Below are 17834 nucleotides of genomic sequence, written 5' to 3'. Positions count from 1 at the left end.
ATATTTAATTACTTTTTCAGCATGTCTGTGATCCCCTCAAATCTTAGAACATTGCATAATTACTGGTTGTGGTTTTTCCTTTTCTGGTCATGAAGCTTTCAATGCCTTTCCTTTGATTCTTTTGTTTCTAAGCAAAGAGAAATGGCATTATTTTTGTTACTTAAGTGTTTAAACAGCATAAATTGATTAGTAAAGACAGTAAAGTTAGTAATCCTTGAAATGGTCTACTTTCAATTAGAAAAATTAAACATAGTTGATTTTTCATCATATGAAAACCTTTTATGTTTTTGGAAGTTAAAGAGGAAATTGTTATGCATGATACAAGCAAAAATTTTTCTCTAGCTCTGACCTTGGGAAGACTAAAGAAAAAAATAATTTGAGAAATGTGTGATTAAGAAATGCTGCCATATCATTTGTTTAGTGACATCTTTACATTAAGTGATCTGTATCTCAGATTATTATATGTTTACATAAACTTCTCTTTTGAAACAATGAACTTAAAATGGTTAAACAAAAACAAAATAGCAAATAGAAATATGATTCTGAGTAATAGCAACAATGTGCTTTTAATTTCATTATTTCCTGAATTTTAGTATTTAGGTCAAAGGGGCATTTGATGTTTTCTCATGCCTTAAAAAAAAACAATATATAATCCTTGATATGACTCATTATTTTGCTCATTAAGACCTTGGGATTGCTCCATGATGCCTGTAAGTTTAGGACTCCATTTCTACTAAATCATAGGTCATTATCAATTAAACATAATCATGCATTTAAAGTGGGTCCATTATTTACTTTCCTAAAGATATCTGTGAAAAGAGTTAAGAAACCATATTTAGACCTAGGAAAAATGTTTTATGATTTCTTTAGCAGTAAAATGTATTCTTGCATTATTATTTATAAAGTAAATATTCCCATTTTGATAACAATGTGAATTTCAGTAATGAGAGTTAATGAAATTGGGCCCTTCGAGATTGAATAAATACAATTAAGAATAGAAACATCAGAGTAACTTAGCATCAAGCTTACTCTAAAAATCTTGAACTTTATAATGTAAAAAAATATTTATTTTTGTCCATAGGAAGTTATAATATTGATTTTAGAAATCAAACTTTAATGAGTATTTTAAATTATAATGTCACTGAGTATGCCTCCTTTGGTCAAAATGAATTATCACTAATTGCAAGTTGTAAGGTTATACACCATGAATAATTCTCTATGTCCTAATAGCTGAGAAGGTATACAGAATTAAAAATTGCTAGCTGAAGTTGTCATTCTTTGTTTAATTTGTATTGCAGCTCTTAAATAAGTTTTGATGTTGAGAGGGAACCTGTATATGTCAAAGTGCCTAACAAATATTTAGAAAACAGGTTTATGAATATATTTAAAATATATACAAAAGTTGCATGATAATCAGAGATTTTATTGGCTTTTATTTTATTGATTTTATAAACTACTTCGTTCAATACAATAACAAAGTAATAAATTTAGCACTTAGAAAATAAAAGGATTTGGGGTGCTTGGGTAGCTCAGTCAGTACAGCGTCCAACTCTTGATTTCAGCTCAGGTCATGATCCCATGGTTCGTGGGTTCGAGCCGTGCATCCCACTCTGCACTGGCAGTATGAAGCCTGCTTCCATATCCCTCTCTCCCTGCCCATATCCCTCTCTCCCTGCCCCTCCCTCATTTACATGCGCGCTCTCTCTCTCTCTCTCTCTCTCTCTCTCTCTCTCGTTCTCTCTTTCTCTCTCAGAAATAAAAATAAACTCTAAGAAGAAAAGGAAAAAAATGTAAAAATAGTCAAAAAAGCAGAAGTAACAGCTGCTCCTTTGTAGAAAAACAAGACCTTGTACATTTGTTTAATTTACAAGAAATGTTGCTGTTCCAACTGGGGTATGTTAAAGAAGAACAGTAATCCAAAACTTGTCAGCATTGCAGAGGAACTCAGAGGATTCTTCCTATTTAAGTTCCTTAAAGTTACTAATGTCTTTATGGTTCTTTAAGTTGGTTTAGGGTATTTTCAAAGACCAGGCAGCTAACCTGGTCCCAGGAACAATTGGTTCCTCATTATAAGCAGAGGTCTTTTGTAAAATTTCCAGAGAGAGCATTTGGCCCTCTTTACCCATTAGGTTGAGTTTGTGTTCATTGGATTCCATTTTGACTGTTGATCAGTTAAGATTATACTTTGATCTGAAGCCTTAGATAATTTACTCAAGTCACTGAAGTTAGTAATTACATTTAGCTTGTTTTGCTTTACATTTTATAATCAGAAATAGGAAACACAAGAAGCATCAGCTCAAATTTATGAAATTTAACCAAAATTTTCCTCAGAGTAGTTACTTCATGTTCATGAAGGAGGATCTATACATGCTGGGCCTATATGTAGTGGCTCCAATTGTAATATTGATGAGTTGCTAACTTCTTCAAAGTTGATGACTAGACTAAGGGGTAGTGGGGGCTTTATTGAGGTCTTCAAACCAGAATACCTCCATATTTCAACAGTGTATGGTGGTATGGTTTTGCATTTGATGGATTCTCACTCTCTCGCGCTAGCATTCTTAGAACTGCTATGCCTGAAAGTGCCTTTGCTGTGGAAATTCCCCTTTCCCTCCTTGCCCTTCGTAATTGCCCTTCTTGCACTTTATAAACAAAAACATGCTGTTCAGGCATCCAGAGTCTTTCTGTGGTGCACCTGCAGAGGTGTAGAAAGCTCCCTGGCAGCAAACACAAGAATAGTTCCACAGTGCCTTATTTCAAAGCTGAGAATAGTGATAGGTTGATCAGTAGGCAGAAGCAATAAGTCTTTCAAGCATAAAAGCATGTTGAATGGGGATGAAATCGGGGAGGAATTAGAATGGAGATGCAAATCCAAAGAGATTTAAAAATGAATAATGTAAAATTTACAACTCACAAAAGCATATGAATATGTATATGTATATGTAAATATGTAGATCTATTCGATATTCTGTATACGTACATTTCAATGGACCACAGTGAGCATCAACTCCTGGCAGTCTTTATGGTTGACCAGATGTCCTGAGAAGAGGCAAGAACAGTATTTTTTTTAATTTAATGTTTATGTTATGCCAGAAATTTTAAATACTGCAACCATTTACATTTTTAAATATCAATTTTAAAGTATGAGAAGAGTACATTGTCTTTCAAATTATTGGAGGGGACACCAGTAAAAGGGTTTGTGAGGACCAATGAATTAGGCCTTCTCAGGTGCAATAAGCCGACAACATGTGAAACGTTTCTTAATATCTAAGAGTTATGATCTTAAAAAAGGAATTACAAAGCGATGTTTGGCTGCTCTGAACTAAAACCTTTGGGAGGAAACTTTGGCCGGAGTTTCTTATCGCTTCACGAGCTCATTACCTCGGTAGCTCTCCAGGACTTGGCTTAGCCTCTTGGCTGGTGATTACAGGTGTTTTGCATACAGTAAACTCACCTGAGATTTACATTGTGTTCAGGTGAAGAGCCATGGGACATGTACCTTTTGTAGTACAGAATCAACTTCCATTGTAAACAGTTTCCATTTCTGATATCTGACATAAAAATAGGACCACACACACATTTAGCAATGATTCATAATTAAGGATTTTATTTTGATAAAGCATTATTTTTATTGAGCTCTTTTTTATTGTGTTCAATTTCTTTCTCGCTTCTAATACTTTCTGAAGAAGCATAAAGTTTATATTTCATAAAACCCTGAGTGTAACTGGTAAAGATGGCATCCTTAATAGAAGTTATAAAATGATTTGCTTTTCTACTAATTGAATGTCTAGCAACCTGAAGTCAGGGTTTGTTAGCATGACTCCAGTTATCAACAAAAGGAGGTCTTCAACTTTGTCTGCCAAGGAGCTGAAGGCTGAGTGAACTCTCCCAAGGGCTATAATAGTTTGTTAGCAAAGGCAGCTCACACAGCTACACGATTGCATATTTGTTATGTTCCTTGGAGATTGAAAGCTTTGTTAGATACTTGGCATTATTATTCTGAAGCCCCAGACAGCCTGTGATCGGGGAAGATACAAGGAATTAACAGATATGAAAGTTATTATGTTGGGAAATAGTCACAGTGATTTAGGGCAGATTGTCACCAATTAAAGACCCTTTTTGTTTAGTTGATGTGTCTCTGTATGTGCTATTTAGACTGCTTTTTTTTCCTATCACTATTCCTTGCAGTTGGGGGTGGGGGCAAGATGTTATAATTGACAATCTTAATTATGCTGCACAAAGATACATTAGTGAGAATGTGTGTGTGTGTGTGTGTGTGTGTGTGTGTGTGTGTTTTATCCAATAGCTATTTTGTCCAGCTCTTCCCAATTACTAGGGAGGTTTTAACGAGATCATTTTAAACTGTGAGGATTTTTCTCCCTTGAGACTGTTAAGGATTAGACTTTCCATAAAATGTGAAAACTCCTTTTTAGCCCTTCTCCTGTTTAGCTGCTGGCATCTTGGCCTTGAGAGGGTAAAAGAAGATCTGGTTTTTTGTTTGTTTGTTTACAATCACCTTTGTTTCCCAGGAAATATTTTAATTAGGAAACATTCCAGTTTTTCTCAGGCACGTCAACAAAATGTGTCTTTATGAAAATAGTTGTTTCATGGTTTTGGTCCTACTATGTCCAGTAACTCACTGTGCAACTTGAGTCCTTTTAGCTCCTGACTTTGGGTCTTCATTTGTAATTGGAGGTGAGGTGGAAATGGAGGAGTTATATGAAGTTGTGATTATATAAGCGATAGTAATATAGGCCTATTTTAAGGCATTTTTTAAATGCAAGGAATGAAAAACCTCCTCCACATTTCACTTCAGTGTGACAGGGAGCGCTGGATGTGCTTTGACATAGCACCAAAGTGGAGTTCTCTGATCAACCACCAAGAAGACAGATTGAGGTCTGAATATGCCTGTCTTAGAAGCCTGGTCAAGTTTAGTGCTAAAAACTCAGGCTCTGGTATCCAAGTGAATCCTGGTCCAAGTCCTATGTTTATCACCTACTAGCTGCATACAGTATCAGTACAGGAGCTAGGGAAATGTATCCAGTCACTCATCTGTCATTTTAACATTAGGCCTGAATTCTTCTGCAGAACAGCCCCAGATGGGGAAGTGAAACCATACCCCCTTTATCTGTTTTGCATATTAAATTTTTGTCTAAAGTTTCAGTTGAACAAAGCATTCTGTGATGAAAGGAAAAAAAGAGAGAGGAAAAACCCTGAAATAAGTGCTCTGAAAGCAGAGATCAACTATGTCTTGTTTATCGTTTAGTCACCCCCTCCAAACATAGTGCCTTGTAATTTTTTGAATGGATAAATGAGTGAATCACAAATGCTTAAGAGTTTGATGACTCAGCATTTCCCCAAAGAACTTTATTATGCTTTAAAGATTGTGTAAACCTCTGACAAATGTGAACTGTCTTATTATTTTAATTATGTAATTAGCATTTAATATGCTATTGATTCTCTTATACTTAAATACTAATTTGAGCTTAGTTTATGGCAGTCCTGAGAAGTACCCTATAATGTTTTGAGGTGTTTTATTCCCCGAACAAAATAACCGAATGAGTTTTTACTACAATTTGCTGCCAAGTGTGGATATCATTGTGAAACACCAGTTATTAATGGTCATATATATGACCATTATCACACATATCATATATGTGTGCTATATATATATATATATACATATATATGCATATATAGCATATATATATGCACACATATATATGCATATATATACATATATATATCACATATATGCATATATATACATATATATATCACATATATATGCATATATAAATTTGTTTCTATATGTCTATATAACCAAAATGTATTAGTTTTGTTTAGTATTTCAGTTAAAATAATATAATATGCATCAAACTAACTTAAAATTTGTCATCTTAAAAGTTATAATATAGATTAATTGATCAAAGGATATTATCAGTTAGCAGTTCAGATTTGGAATATAATAGTACAGAGGTCTGGACAGGTAAAAATCAGTCCTGTGTTAAATACAGAATTTGAAACTATAATTATTTTTTAAGTTTGTTTGTTTGTTTGTTTGTTTAGAGGCAGAGGGGGAGACAGAGAGAGACAATCCCAAGGAGGCTCTGCACTGTCAGCACAGAGCCAGATGCAGAGCTTGAGCTCATGAACCTGTGAGATCATGACCTGAGCCAAAGGTGGACACTTTAGCCACTGAGCCACCCAGGCGCCCCAAAACCATATTTTTTAATTGATAAACTAGTTTTCATATTATTCCTATAGTCTCAAATTATTACACACAAAATTTTCCTATTCCTTCTCAATGAAAGATTTATTTGTATATTTCTATTTATCCTCTTATACCTTAAAAATGGCATGTTCAGAGGTAACGGCTTAGCTCAATCAGTGGAGTGTGCCTCTCTTGATCTTGGGGTTGTGGGTTTGAGCCCCGTGTTGGGTGTAGAGATTAATTTAAAAAAGAAAATACTTGGGGCGCCTGGGTGGCTCAGTCGGTTAGGCGTCCGACTTCAACTCAGGTCACGATCTCTCAGTCAGTGAGTTCGAGCCCTGCGTCGGGCTCTGGGCTGATGGCTCGCTCAGAGCCTGGAGCCAGCTTCAAATTCTGTGTCTCCCTCTCTCTCTGCCCTTCCCCCGTTCATGCTCTGTCTCTGTCTCAAAAATAAATAAACGTTAAAAAAAAAAGAAAATATTTTAAAAATTATAAAATAAAAAAAAGTGGCATGTTCAGTTATTCAGATCAGAATCCTGGGTATCATTGTTGACATCTTTATTTCTGTCAACTTCAGCTACTCAAGAAGTCATTTCGATTTTTACCTCCAGTACACACTTCTGTTCTCCCCTTTGCACCAAATCCAGTGTCACCATAACAGTATAAAACCATCATTTCCCCCTTAATTACTGCAATAGCCTTCTAATTGGTCTCTCCAGTTCCATTCTTATTTTCCTCTCCATTTCATTCACAGGGCAGCTATAATGAATATTTAAATATGATAATTCCCTCATGGGGCAGCTCTGCTTAAAAGCCGCTGAAGTGCTTACCATGGGAATTAAAATAAAAGCTGACCCTTTTATCACAGCTGTTGTGGACAGGAAAACTGACCGCTACCTCCCCTGCCAACCTCAGGTTGTTGCATAGCTGCTAACCTGGCCCACAACACAGGGTCTGAGTCTTTTCTCATTTGTTGATTGTACCGAGTTTTTTTCTTCAACCTGCGTTATTTCTGCCTGCTATGCACTTCCCTAGGATACATTTTACTTGTTTTTTGGGGCTTCAGCTTAACTGCTACTTCCTCAGTGTTCCCTCACCTGCTGTCTAAATTATGTCCCTCATTAGTTTCTCACACGGCATTCAATCCTGTTCCTTCAAGGCATATATTACAACTATAGTTGTATGTTTGTGTTTATTTGAATATTGCCTGTCTATTCCCCAATACCTGGAGCACCGTTGGTGTGGGACTCATGCCAATTTTAGTACCGTTTCATACATAATATCTAGCGCACAGAAGGAATATCGGAAACATTTACAGAATTCCTACCATGTCTTAGGCATTGTTCTGTGCACCGGGTACACAGAGTGATAAAGACAATTCCCAGTTCTTCTAAAGCTGACATTTGAATACAAAAGCCAGACAATAAATATATGAGTATATTCCTTTGATCAAGGACTCTCTCAGTGCAGGGCGCTAAATACAAAATTGGATTTCATAAAAGAAGGAACCCATGCCTGTCTTGCCCCAATCAGGGTCCCATGGCTCAGATAGCCTCATTCTGTCTGTGTTTTTTTAACCCTGCCAAGCTATTCCTGAGTGTGACTTTTGCTCTGGCACTTAGAAGTCCTCATCAATGGCATTCTTTGTCCTCCTTTCCATTTGTACTGGCAGCTGAGAAATTTGGCAATTCCTTACATAGTGACTAACAGTAATACTTCTTTGCAAATGTAATGCACCATATAAATGGCAAGTCCTGTACAAACACTAAATAATTAGTCTTCATAATAACACTAACAAGATAGAGTGTAAAACTCTGTTTTGTATGGAAATAACTGAGTCATTGTGAATATACCTATTGAAATCACAGCACAGTGGAAGGATGTGAAACTCCTGACTTTTATGGTTTTTTTTTTTGACTACTAAAATAAACACAACTACAAGTAATACCATATAAGATGCTGCTTTATAAATGCTATATTTTCTTCATTAATAAACTAATTCAATTTATAGGTGAATTTAAAGTATATACAATGCAAACATCTAGTGAGCTACTTTAAGGTAGAATCTAGGATTTTAGTACCTTGAGTTACTTTGGCAGTACATTTTTTTTTGTTTGTGATACGCCAGATTCAAGTCTGCTGAATGTTAGCTATTTAAATGCTGATCTTCATTGATGTACACCTTTCTCTAGAATACACTACAGATTTTAACTTAAGTGTAGTATGCTAAACTTGCCTTCCCTTTGTCTTGATGACTTAGTGCCATTGTAATGAATGCTAATGAAGATCTTGTATTGTTGATTCCTGAAGTGAAGTGATTAATCCATGAGAGCTTTTCATAGAAAGGGTCATTATGGTATCCATGTCTCTGCAAAATGGGAATGTGGCTTAACCTTGGATGCAACCTGAAAGTAATTCTGATCATTAAAAGACCTGGAATTGGGTGCCCCCATTCCTGAAGCTGAGCAGAACACAGAGGAATGCAACTGTGTCTACATAAGCTTATTCTTCCGTCATGTGTTCTATTAACAAGCAAATAAACAAGCTACTACTCATTAATTTTATTCCACTACTAGCTTCTTCCGTTTGTAATATTCTGTATCCATTGTTGGTTAAAGTTGAATGGTGTTTGAAATCCATCTCTACTATTTAACTTCTTCAGAATGTATAATTTGTTTTAAAATATGTGCTCTGTCTTAGGGTACGGCATAAGAGGTTTGTGAAATCTTCAAAAGCTCCAGTCGTTAAGAAAATAAATGCTTTTACCAGCATATTTTATTCCAAGATCTTAACCAAAGCATAATTTAAGTTTTAAAAATAAAGTTGCATGCTATAAAAAACACAAGTAGAAGATGACATAATTATTGAAGAGTATTCATAGAAGTATTCAGTGCCAACATTTAAAGTAAATATGTATCCTTTAGGAAAGCAGTTATAGTGAAATCCTAACTTTGTACAGAATTGATGTTTGCTTGCCTCCTCTTAAAAATCAAACTCCTTAGCTTTAGAAGATGATAGTATAAGATGGATAATACCTCATGGAATATTATTTTACATGTTATTTTAATTCTCCTCTTCAATGGGTTAGGATATCTTTCTGTAAATTAATCTTCACTGAACTGTTTTTAAAAGTTTGGAATTATTCTTTTAAGAAATGTTAAAAGAGTTTGGGGGCACCTGGCTGGCCTAGTCAGTAGAGCATGCAACTCTTTCTCGATCTCTGGGTCATGAGTTCAAGTCCCACATTGGCGTAAAGCTCACTTTAAAAAAAATTGTAAAATAAGGACGTTAAAGAGTTATGAACACATTTGTGCCCCAGCTGACACTGTGTTCTTTTGGATAATGCTGTGAGCTTACTAAGTAGGAATGTAAGTGGTTATAAAAACCTTTATGATATACTTACTTATCTGGCTCCCCAATTTTGTATTTTGTACCTAGCTCCCCAAGATTTGTATTGTATATCTCAATACAAAGTAACTTGCAATAAAACCCTATCATATTGCCATTTTTTGACAATATGAAGATTAATGTTATTTCTTGACTGAAATCTGTATTTATATAAACTTCATTGCAGAGAAAGTACCAAAGTTGTAATGTAAGTGCCAGGCACAAAGTATGTGTTCAGCACAGATTTGTTAAATGGAAGGATGATACTTATTTTGAAATTATTGACATTAGATATCGCTTATTAATTTCAGCATATAAGTGGACATTTAGATGGACAACTGGAAGTATCATAGAAGTGAATAATCTCTACTCAAAATTAAAGATTAGGTAGGTGATAGGTAATTTTGAAAGCAGTTAAAGTGGACAGTTTTAACAGGCATGCTGTTACTAAACGTCTTTGAGAATATCGTCCTCTTTTATTTATTCCTCTACTATACCCTAATTTTAAAGGATTTTATTAATATATTATTTTCATTTCCCAGTTGACAGTTTACTACTATTTGCTGCAAGGTTTAATTGACTAAGAAGTCTTTTAAGTAGAAAAAAAAATCCCAGAACTGCATATTATTGTCCTCTCTTTTTCCCCAAGGTACCTACTTCTAATTAAAATGTTCATATTTAATTAAAACACTTAGTGTTGTACAGCTTTTTTAAGTCATTTTGTTGAAATAAAAGCAGAATTATTGAGAATTAGTATAACATACTAACCTGAATGATGAATTCTGATCTCAACATCCCACTGAAGGTTTGAAGTGATGTCTTCCAAAAGTGGAAAAATCTGGAAAAAAAAACCCAAAAACATAAGAATGCATAAAATAGTCAAAGAGAGCCAGCTGACTGTCAGAAGAGAAATTTCTCATTCAACTCCTGTTCCAATGGAAAGGGGCTGAAATATTAATTCTATCATGATGTTTATATATTTAGAATTGTGAACATTGTGTTCAGATAAGACCAGATAGGTGGGCAAGTTGATAGAGAAGAGTCCTTGGTGGACGAGAGATCTGTGTTCTAGCACTGCTACTAAATCTTTACAAATTTCTTCTTCTTAAAATGAAAGTCATAAATTCATGTTATCTAGCCTTGTTGTGAGGACTCAGTGAGTGGATACTTGGTGTGGTTCCTTATAAAGCTAATGTTCATTGATTGTTGGCCATTGCTAGCATTATTATTGTATTGTTCATGTTATCATTGTTACTTATGCAACTCGCTTCCCTTCCCTCTGAGGAGCCTTAAATGATTGATTTCTAAAAGAAAAGGATAGGATCACCCATCTCTGAGTCCCCCAACGGCACCAAGATTCTGTGACTCGTGAAGCTGAAGGCATTGCGGTTCACAGGTGTTCACAACATGATTAGGGAGCAAAATTAATTTCAGGAGCATGTGAACCTTACTGAAATTGGGTAGACATGAGACTGCAATACACTGATGTACAATCACTGTCAAGCCTTCTGCAATAACAGAGTGGATTTGATGGAAATACGTTGATTAGATAGGTAAATTGCATTTAATAGTAAAATATTGACAGGTTCAAAAAAAAAGAAAAAAGCTCTGCATTGGAAGTTGGGACATCCCTGTTTTCTCCTGGTCTCTTCCTGAGAAATAACACAAGCTAGTGACAGTTTCTTGGGACACAGTTGTGTCTCCTTAAAGGATTAAATGTTGTCAAAGACCAGTGCCTGTCCTATAATTTTATGTTTCATTAAGTTCTAAAATTTCCCATGGGGTTCTAAAAGAGTCTCCATAATACTTCAGACAGTTTCTGCTTAACATTTTTTTCCTGTTGCTTCCAGTTTCCTCAACATTACCCAAATAGATTGCAAATTCAACCCTAAATTTTAGAATCCTTTTCCGAAAACATGTTTACTTATTTTGAGAATTATATTAAAATTGGAATATAATTTTTTCAGAAAGACCAATGGTTGTATGTTTTGTTTTGTTTTAAAGGACAAATCTTAGCTGTTTTTTTTGACAAATAACTTCTAGGAGATTCAAACATTTAATGAGGCTTATAATTTTTTTTTTTCTAATTTAACAGAAAGAGAAAGACTGAAACGTGGTTGAACCAAATTCTATGTACCAACCAATGAACATAAAACAATTACATAAAGGTGGAAGAAATGTAGGATTAGGATGAACAGTGGTTTGTTTAATAACATTTTAGGGGCGCCTGGGTGGCTCAGTTGGTTAAGTGTCCGACTTTGGCTCAGGTCATGATCTTATCGCTCGTGAGTCTGAGCCCCATGTCAGACTGTGTGCTGACAGCTCAGAGCCTGGAGCCTGCTTCAGATTCTGGGTCTCCCTCTCTTTGTGCCCCTCCCTTGCTCACACTCTGTCTCTGTCTCTGTCTCTCAAAAATAAATAATAAAACATTAAAAAATTTTTTAAATATTAAAAATAACATTTTATGTGATATCTACTTGGATATCTGTTGTATCTATATTATTTGCTCTTTTTCAAATCAATATTAAATCTTTTCAAAAGTTAGTTCCAGACTTTAGAATTTCATACTATTCATATTACTTCACACTATCAAAATATGCATTGAGTTTAATAGTGATGTTAGGGAAGGAGAGATTTTTCTAATGAATTGCATTTGAGAATACTTATGGATACCGTTGGCTCTTCTGCCATAATGTTGCCCATCATTTGAATTCAGTTTTTCATTACTTAAATATACATGTGAATTAAGAAAATTGGATAATTTAACTAAAAGTTAATACCATTTTATGATGTGACACAAACAATTTTTCCCCAAAAGGAAATGTTCAGGGCAAGTGCAAGGAAGAAAGTTGCTTTTATAGAATAGAGAAAAAAAAAAATCTTAAATTCATAACTGTGCAGGGCTGCGTATAGCCATAGGCAATACTAGAGTTTTATGCTTTACAGCTGCAAAAATAATTACATGAGCATTATCTAAGCAACAATCTTTAATGGATTACATTTTGTTAGCTTTTCATTCTATACTGTAAAAACTCAAATAACATAGTAAATGAAAAAAAAAACTTGATTTATCTTAGACCTTTGATATTTCTGAAAGACATTTTATTATTCATTGGTTTGAGATATGATCTCAATTTTTTAAATAAGATATAGTATTACTAAGTTGGTTTTTAAAAGCTCACCAAGTAGAAAAATTGTGCAAATTATTTATTTTTATTTGAAAAGTATTTTCGTTTTGCATGTTTCAAGGGTGTTAAAATTTTTCAGAGGTGTTATCTTAGATTAATAATGTAATCCCGTAAAGGCACATAATATTTGTTAAGGTCAATTCATTTGCTTTTTCTATAAACCTTACATTTAAATGTGGTACATTTTAACACCTAATCATAATATAAGTTCATAAGTAGTGAAAGTCTTCAAACCCTGTTGTTTACTTTGTGGTAACAGTAGCTGGAGTTTTCAGTTCAACCAGATTTACTTTTGTGTCTATGTATTTTATTAATAAATAATGTACAGTATTAAAATTAGAATCACAACAGTGTGACACAATTATATTCACTTTTCTTTTTCCTTTTACCATTCTTGCCTAAGAGGAGGACAAAGTCTCCTCTTTGAAGTCTTATTTTCCAAGTGTTAACATAGTCATGTTGTGTCCCAAGTTGTCTCAATATGTAGATGAAAAAACGTTTTTGTTTGAGTGGATGTTAAAGCTTACCCAGTTGTGTTCATATACTTAGCCGGTATAGAGGAAGCAAAAGTAGAGAATTACAAGAGAAAACTACAGCATTTTGTAAGCCTGTAAGTTTGATTGAGGTTTTGAAGCCAAAATTTAAGCGTGACTTTTGAAATGATAGTCTGAGCGTAAGTTTTCTACAGTGTAGTACTTCATCCGTGAAAGCATTTTAAAATGTCGTTGCAATGGAAAGACACTCGTTCCAGTATAAAGTTGTTGTACCAAATGTTTAGTTCAACAGATTTCAAAAGATAAATAACATTTATCACTTCAATCTATGCACTGAACATACCAATGAACATTTTAAGTACCATCTTAAATACGATTACTAAAATTGTTCACATGTTATTACACACTGGGAGAAAATGGAGTGGGAGAAACAACATTTTTAGACTTCGCACTGAAGCATGTATCTCCATGCCTGCTGTGTAAATGTGGAAAGAGAGGTTATGTTCAAGTAAACGATGGAGTTGTGTTTTAAGACTAACTCATGCCAAAGAATTCATGATTTCTTTGTGTTTACAAGATACAGAGGACAATTTTGCTGTGTGAACTGTTTTTGAAATACAGATTTGGTTTATTTTCCACATTTTATTTTAATGGTTACAAAGTGAACAATAGTGCCTGTTTTGTAGTATGTTAATATCACATTAGTATCCAGTGGAGAGCTAGTAATAAACTGTTTCTGCCTCTAAAATATAGTGTTAAAAATAAAATAAACTATAGGGTCAATAGCATAAATGAGGTTAATAATACCTCTCATCCTGAGCAAGTTTAAGGACTCAGTGAAATAATATTTACCAAAAAACAACTACAAACAAAAAATACAGAAGATACAAAGTGATGCAAGTTGGTAGTGGTGCTGTTATCATCACTGGGTCCTTCTAACACTTGGTTGGCTCAGTGATAACAGAAAAACACAGTATTTTGAACATAGTCATTTTGCAATTGTATCTAAAGTTTTTATAATAAGCATATTTAAGTTGTAATGCTTATAAACTTTAAAAAAATTTTTTTAATGTTTTTATTTATTTTTGAGACAGAGAGAGACAGAGCATAAGCAGGGGAGGGGCAGAGAGAGAGGGAGACACAGAATCCGAAGCAGGCTCCAGGTTCTGAGCCGTCAGCCCAGAGCCCGACGCGGGGCTTGAACTCTCGGACTGTGAGATCATGACCTGAGCCGAAGTCGGATACTTAACCGACTGAGCCACCCAGGCGCCCCTGTAATGCTTATACACCTTTATATACTAATATGAAATATCTTTAAAATGACTCCATTGAATGTGTTTGGAAGTCTATTTATTTTGGTTTGTATGTGTATGTAATTCACTTAATAATACAAAGCATCATCCCAATGTGTCATGTAAGTGAAAGGAGGATTCAGTTATATTCATTAGTACATGGAAGAGAGAATGTGAGCAGTAGGCAGAGAAGAAATGCATCTTAACGATAAGCCAAGTGCTATTGTGAGGGCACGAAATAGCAAAATACACTTGTCCACTGGCCCATAGATAATATCACATTATCCCTGTTGTGTAGCTTAAGGCCAGATATCTTTATTAAGTTGCATATGTCTCTAAGTAAGTATGGATTCTCCAAGGTATATTGAGGTGGCTATTACTAACAGTTTATTATAATAAATGTCTCCTTGCTGAAGTTCGGAGATAAGGACTGTGCATGTCACCATTGGGTATAATGATTTAATCTTGTTCCTGCAGTACTCCGGGATGACTTCAGACAGAATCCTTCTGATGTCATGGTGGCAGTGGGGGAGCCTGCAGTGATGGAATGCCAGCCTCCACGAGGCCATCCTGAACCCACCATTTCATGGAAGAAAGATGGCTCTCCGCTGGATGATAAAGATGAACGAATAACCGTGAGTATTTCACTCAGCGGAGGGGGGCGTTCACCGGTCTGTTATGTCTTCACCGAAGAAAAGAGAGAAAAGTGAAGTACTTTGTTTTGTTTTGTTGTGAAAAGGTTACATATCCCGCATTTGCGCTTCTTTTAAAATAAACATATTTCAGTTTTCCCTGGGTGGACATGAAAATGAGTGAGGAAAATGCACGTTGCTTATTTTGGAGATTAGTAAAAGCAAATTATAATTTCTACTTTAATGTCTTAGAGTTAACACCTTTATGCATGATTTAAGTATTGTTATAATTCAGGGCATATCACATGTCCATATGCTACAGTAAAAATTGTTAAAAATTCGATAATATGGTATGTTTCCAAAGGCGTCCTACGTCACTTCAGGACTTTTTTTTTTAATCTCTTTCTCCTTTTCAAATGGCTTTTGTGTTCTGTACAGTTTAATATTGTGTCTGAAAAATAAAACCTCATTCTGAATGATGGTTAAGTGATGGATTTATCTCATTCAAAATAAAATTGCGTGACTTGATTATTGGATTTCAAATTCCTGCTGTCATACACGTAGCGGAGTATGCCTTCTGGAGTAATGATACATTTTATTGACATCAGTGATTCTTTATGACCTCTTTCTATCTTGTAAAGTGTTTACTGAAACACCCAAATAACTGAACTGTAATTGATTCTATGATTGTACAGTATTGCCCTTTACAAGTTTCTTTGTTTTGCACATACACTGTATTATGAATTCATTGGCCAAGATTTAACGATACCCAGGAATGGGGCATCTGGGTGGCTCATTCAGTTAGGCGTGTGACTTTGGCTCAGGTCATGAGATCATGGTTTGTGGGTTCGAGCCCCACATCAGGCTCTGTGCTGACATCTCAGAACCTGGAGCCTGCTTCGGATTCTGTGTCCCACGCTCTCCCTGCCTTCCCTGTTCTCTCTCCCTATCTCTCTTTCAAAAATGAATAAACATTTAAAAATAAAAAAAAAAAAAAATAAAGGTACCCAGGAGAACATGTGTATAAGGAAAAGTCACTACTAAAGGTATAGAAAAACAAATTTGTAGCACAGACCCCATAGCCCTAATAAGTGTTTGCACTATTTCTGAACAACCAGTTAGCAGATTAGCATGAGAATTAAATAGGGAAAAATAAAATCAAGAAGGTTATAGTAGACAAGGTTTTAGGGACCTTGAAGAAAACCAAGTATTTTTCTTGCAGTGATCTGAATTAGAATGAGTCTCCCAAAGGAGTTTTAGAATTCTAGTGATTGGGCTGAGAATAACCTAGCTGTACTTTTAAGAGGTGTTGAAAAGTCACATGGCAAAGTGAACTGTATGTGAAAATTGTTTTTGGGAAGTGAAGTCAAGAGCACAGGGGAGTAAAGACCATAGGAACAAATGCTTCTCTTACTGGTGACAACAGATTCCTTTTTAGATTTATGTACAATTAAGATAATAACTTTGCCTTAAAAACGTATTTTAAGTCACCTAACGACCATTATCTGTAATTTCCATTTCCCTGCCTGAATGATTCAAACACACTGAAACCATTATTACCCATTTCCTCCTTCATATCTTTCCTGATTCATTATCTATTTGTGTTTAATATGAATTAATGAAAAAATTCTCAGCATCAGAGATGCAGCATTAAGCAGAAATCGGAAAGTCCCCTGTCTGGAGTTTATATTCTGTGAGTGATTATACAGATAAAACCAAAATAGATAGTATAATATATAATATGCTAGGCTATAATAAGTTCTAAAAAAAAATACAGGGCTAGACAGATTAATTAAGATAGGGGTGGGATTTCAGTTTTAAATAGTGTGACCAGAAAATGCTTCTCATGAAGACCTGAAAAAATTGAGGGAGGGAACTCTGCAAATACCTGGAAAAGTAAGCAGACAAAATAATATGTTTAAAGACCCTAACATGGGTCCTACCTAACACATTTTTTTTAAAAGACCAAAGTGGTCAGTGTGTGTTGAGTAGAGGGGAGGTTGGTAGGAATTAATATTGGGGGAACAGTAGTAGCCAGACTGTGTAGGACCTTATAGATCTTGTAAATAATTTGGATTTCCTCCTTGAGTGAAGTGAAAAACATCAGAGTTTTCTCAGAAGAATCCTCTGTTGTCTTGAGAACACACTGAAGGGACAGCAGTGATTACACAGAGAGACTATTTGGGAGCTTTTTCAATAATCTAGGCAAGATAGAAATGGTGGTTTGGATCATTCTGCTAGGAGGGAAAGTAGTGAGGGGTGGTTAAATTCTGGATCTGCCGTGAAGCTATAGCCAACAGAATTTGCTAAGAGGTTGGATGTGGCTTGTAAGAAAAAGAGAAGAGGCCAGGCTTACCTTAATTGATTGGTCTGAGCAATTGAAAATATCGAGATGCCATTTATTGTACAAAGAGAAGATTTGGGGTTAGAAGTATCAGGAGCTCAGTTTGGGACATTGTAATTTTGAAGTACTTGTTAGATATCCAAGTAGAAATGTCAAATAGGCAGTTGGAAACATGAGTCAGAAATTCAGAGTTGAGGTTGAGGCTGGAGAAAAAAATTGAGTTGTGGCAGACATGACAAGTACTTATTACTCTGCAATCCTCCCCTGCTTCTGGGCAAATGAAAGA

At 35.1% G+C, this 17834-nt stretch overlaps 1 protein-coding gene across 9 annotated transcripts in view; it reads left to right on the top strand.

Annotated features, from left to right (window-relative positions):
* ROBO1 (roundabout guidance receptor 1) overlaps positions 1-17834 on the top strand; it is a 1150898-nt gene that overhangs the window by 992069 nt on the left and 140995 nt on the right. For all 9 annotated transcript variants that reach the window (XM_040484208.1, XM_040484209.1, XM_040484213.1 and 6 more), the window contains one exon: positions 15050-15207. In XM_040484208.1, the coding sequence (XP_040340142.1) occupies positions 15050-15207 (158 nt within the window). The remainder of the gene's footprint in view (positions 1-15049; positions 15208-17834) is intronic.

This window comes from Herpailurus yagouaroundi, unplaced genomic scaffold (genome assembly GCF_014898765.1).
Source record: "Herpailurus yagouaroundi ecotype Mexico unplaced genomic scaffold, PumYag 162, whole genome shotgun sequence".
Classification (NCBI taxonomy): Eukaryota; Metazoa; Chordata; class Mammalia; order Carnivora; family Felidae; genus Herpailurus; species Herpailurus yagouaroundi.
This window is presented reverse-complemented; position numbering and strand designations above follow the sequence as displayed.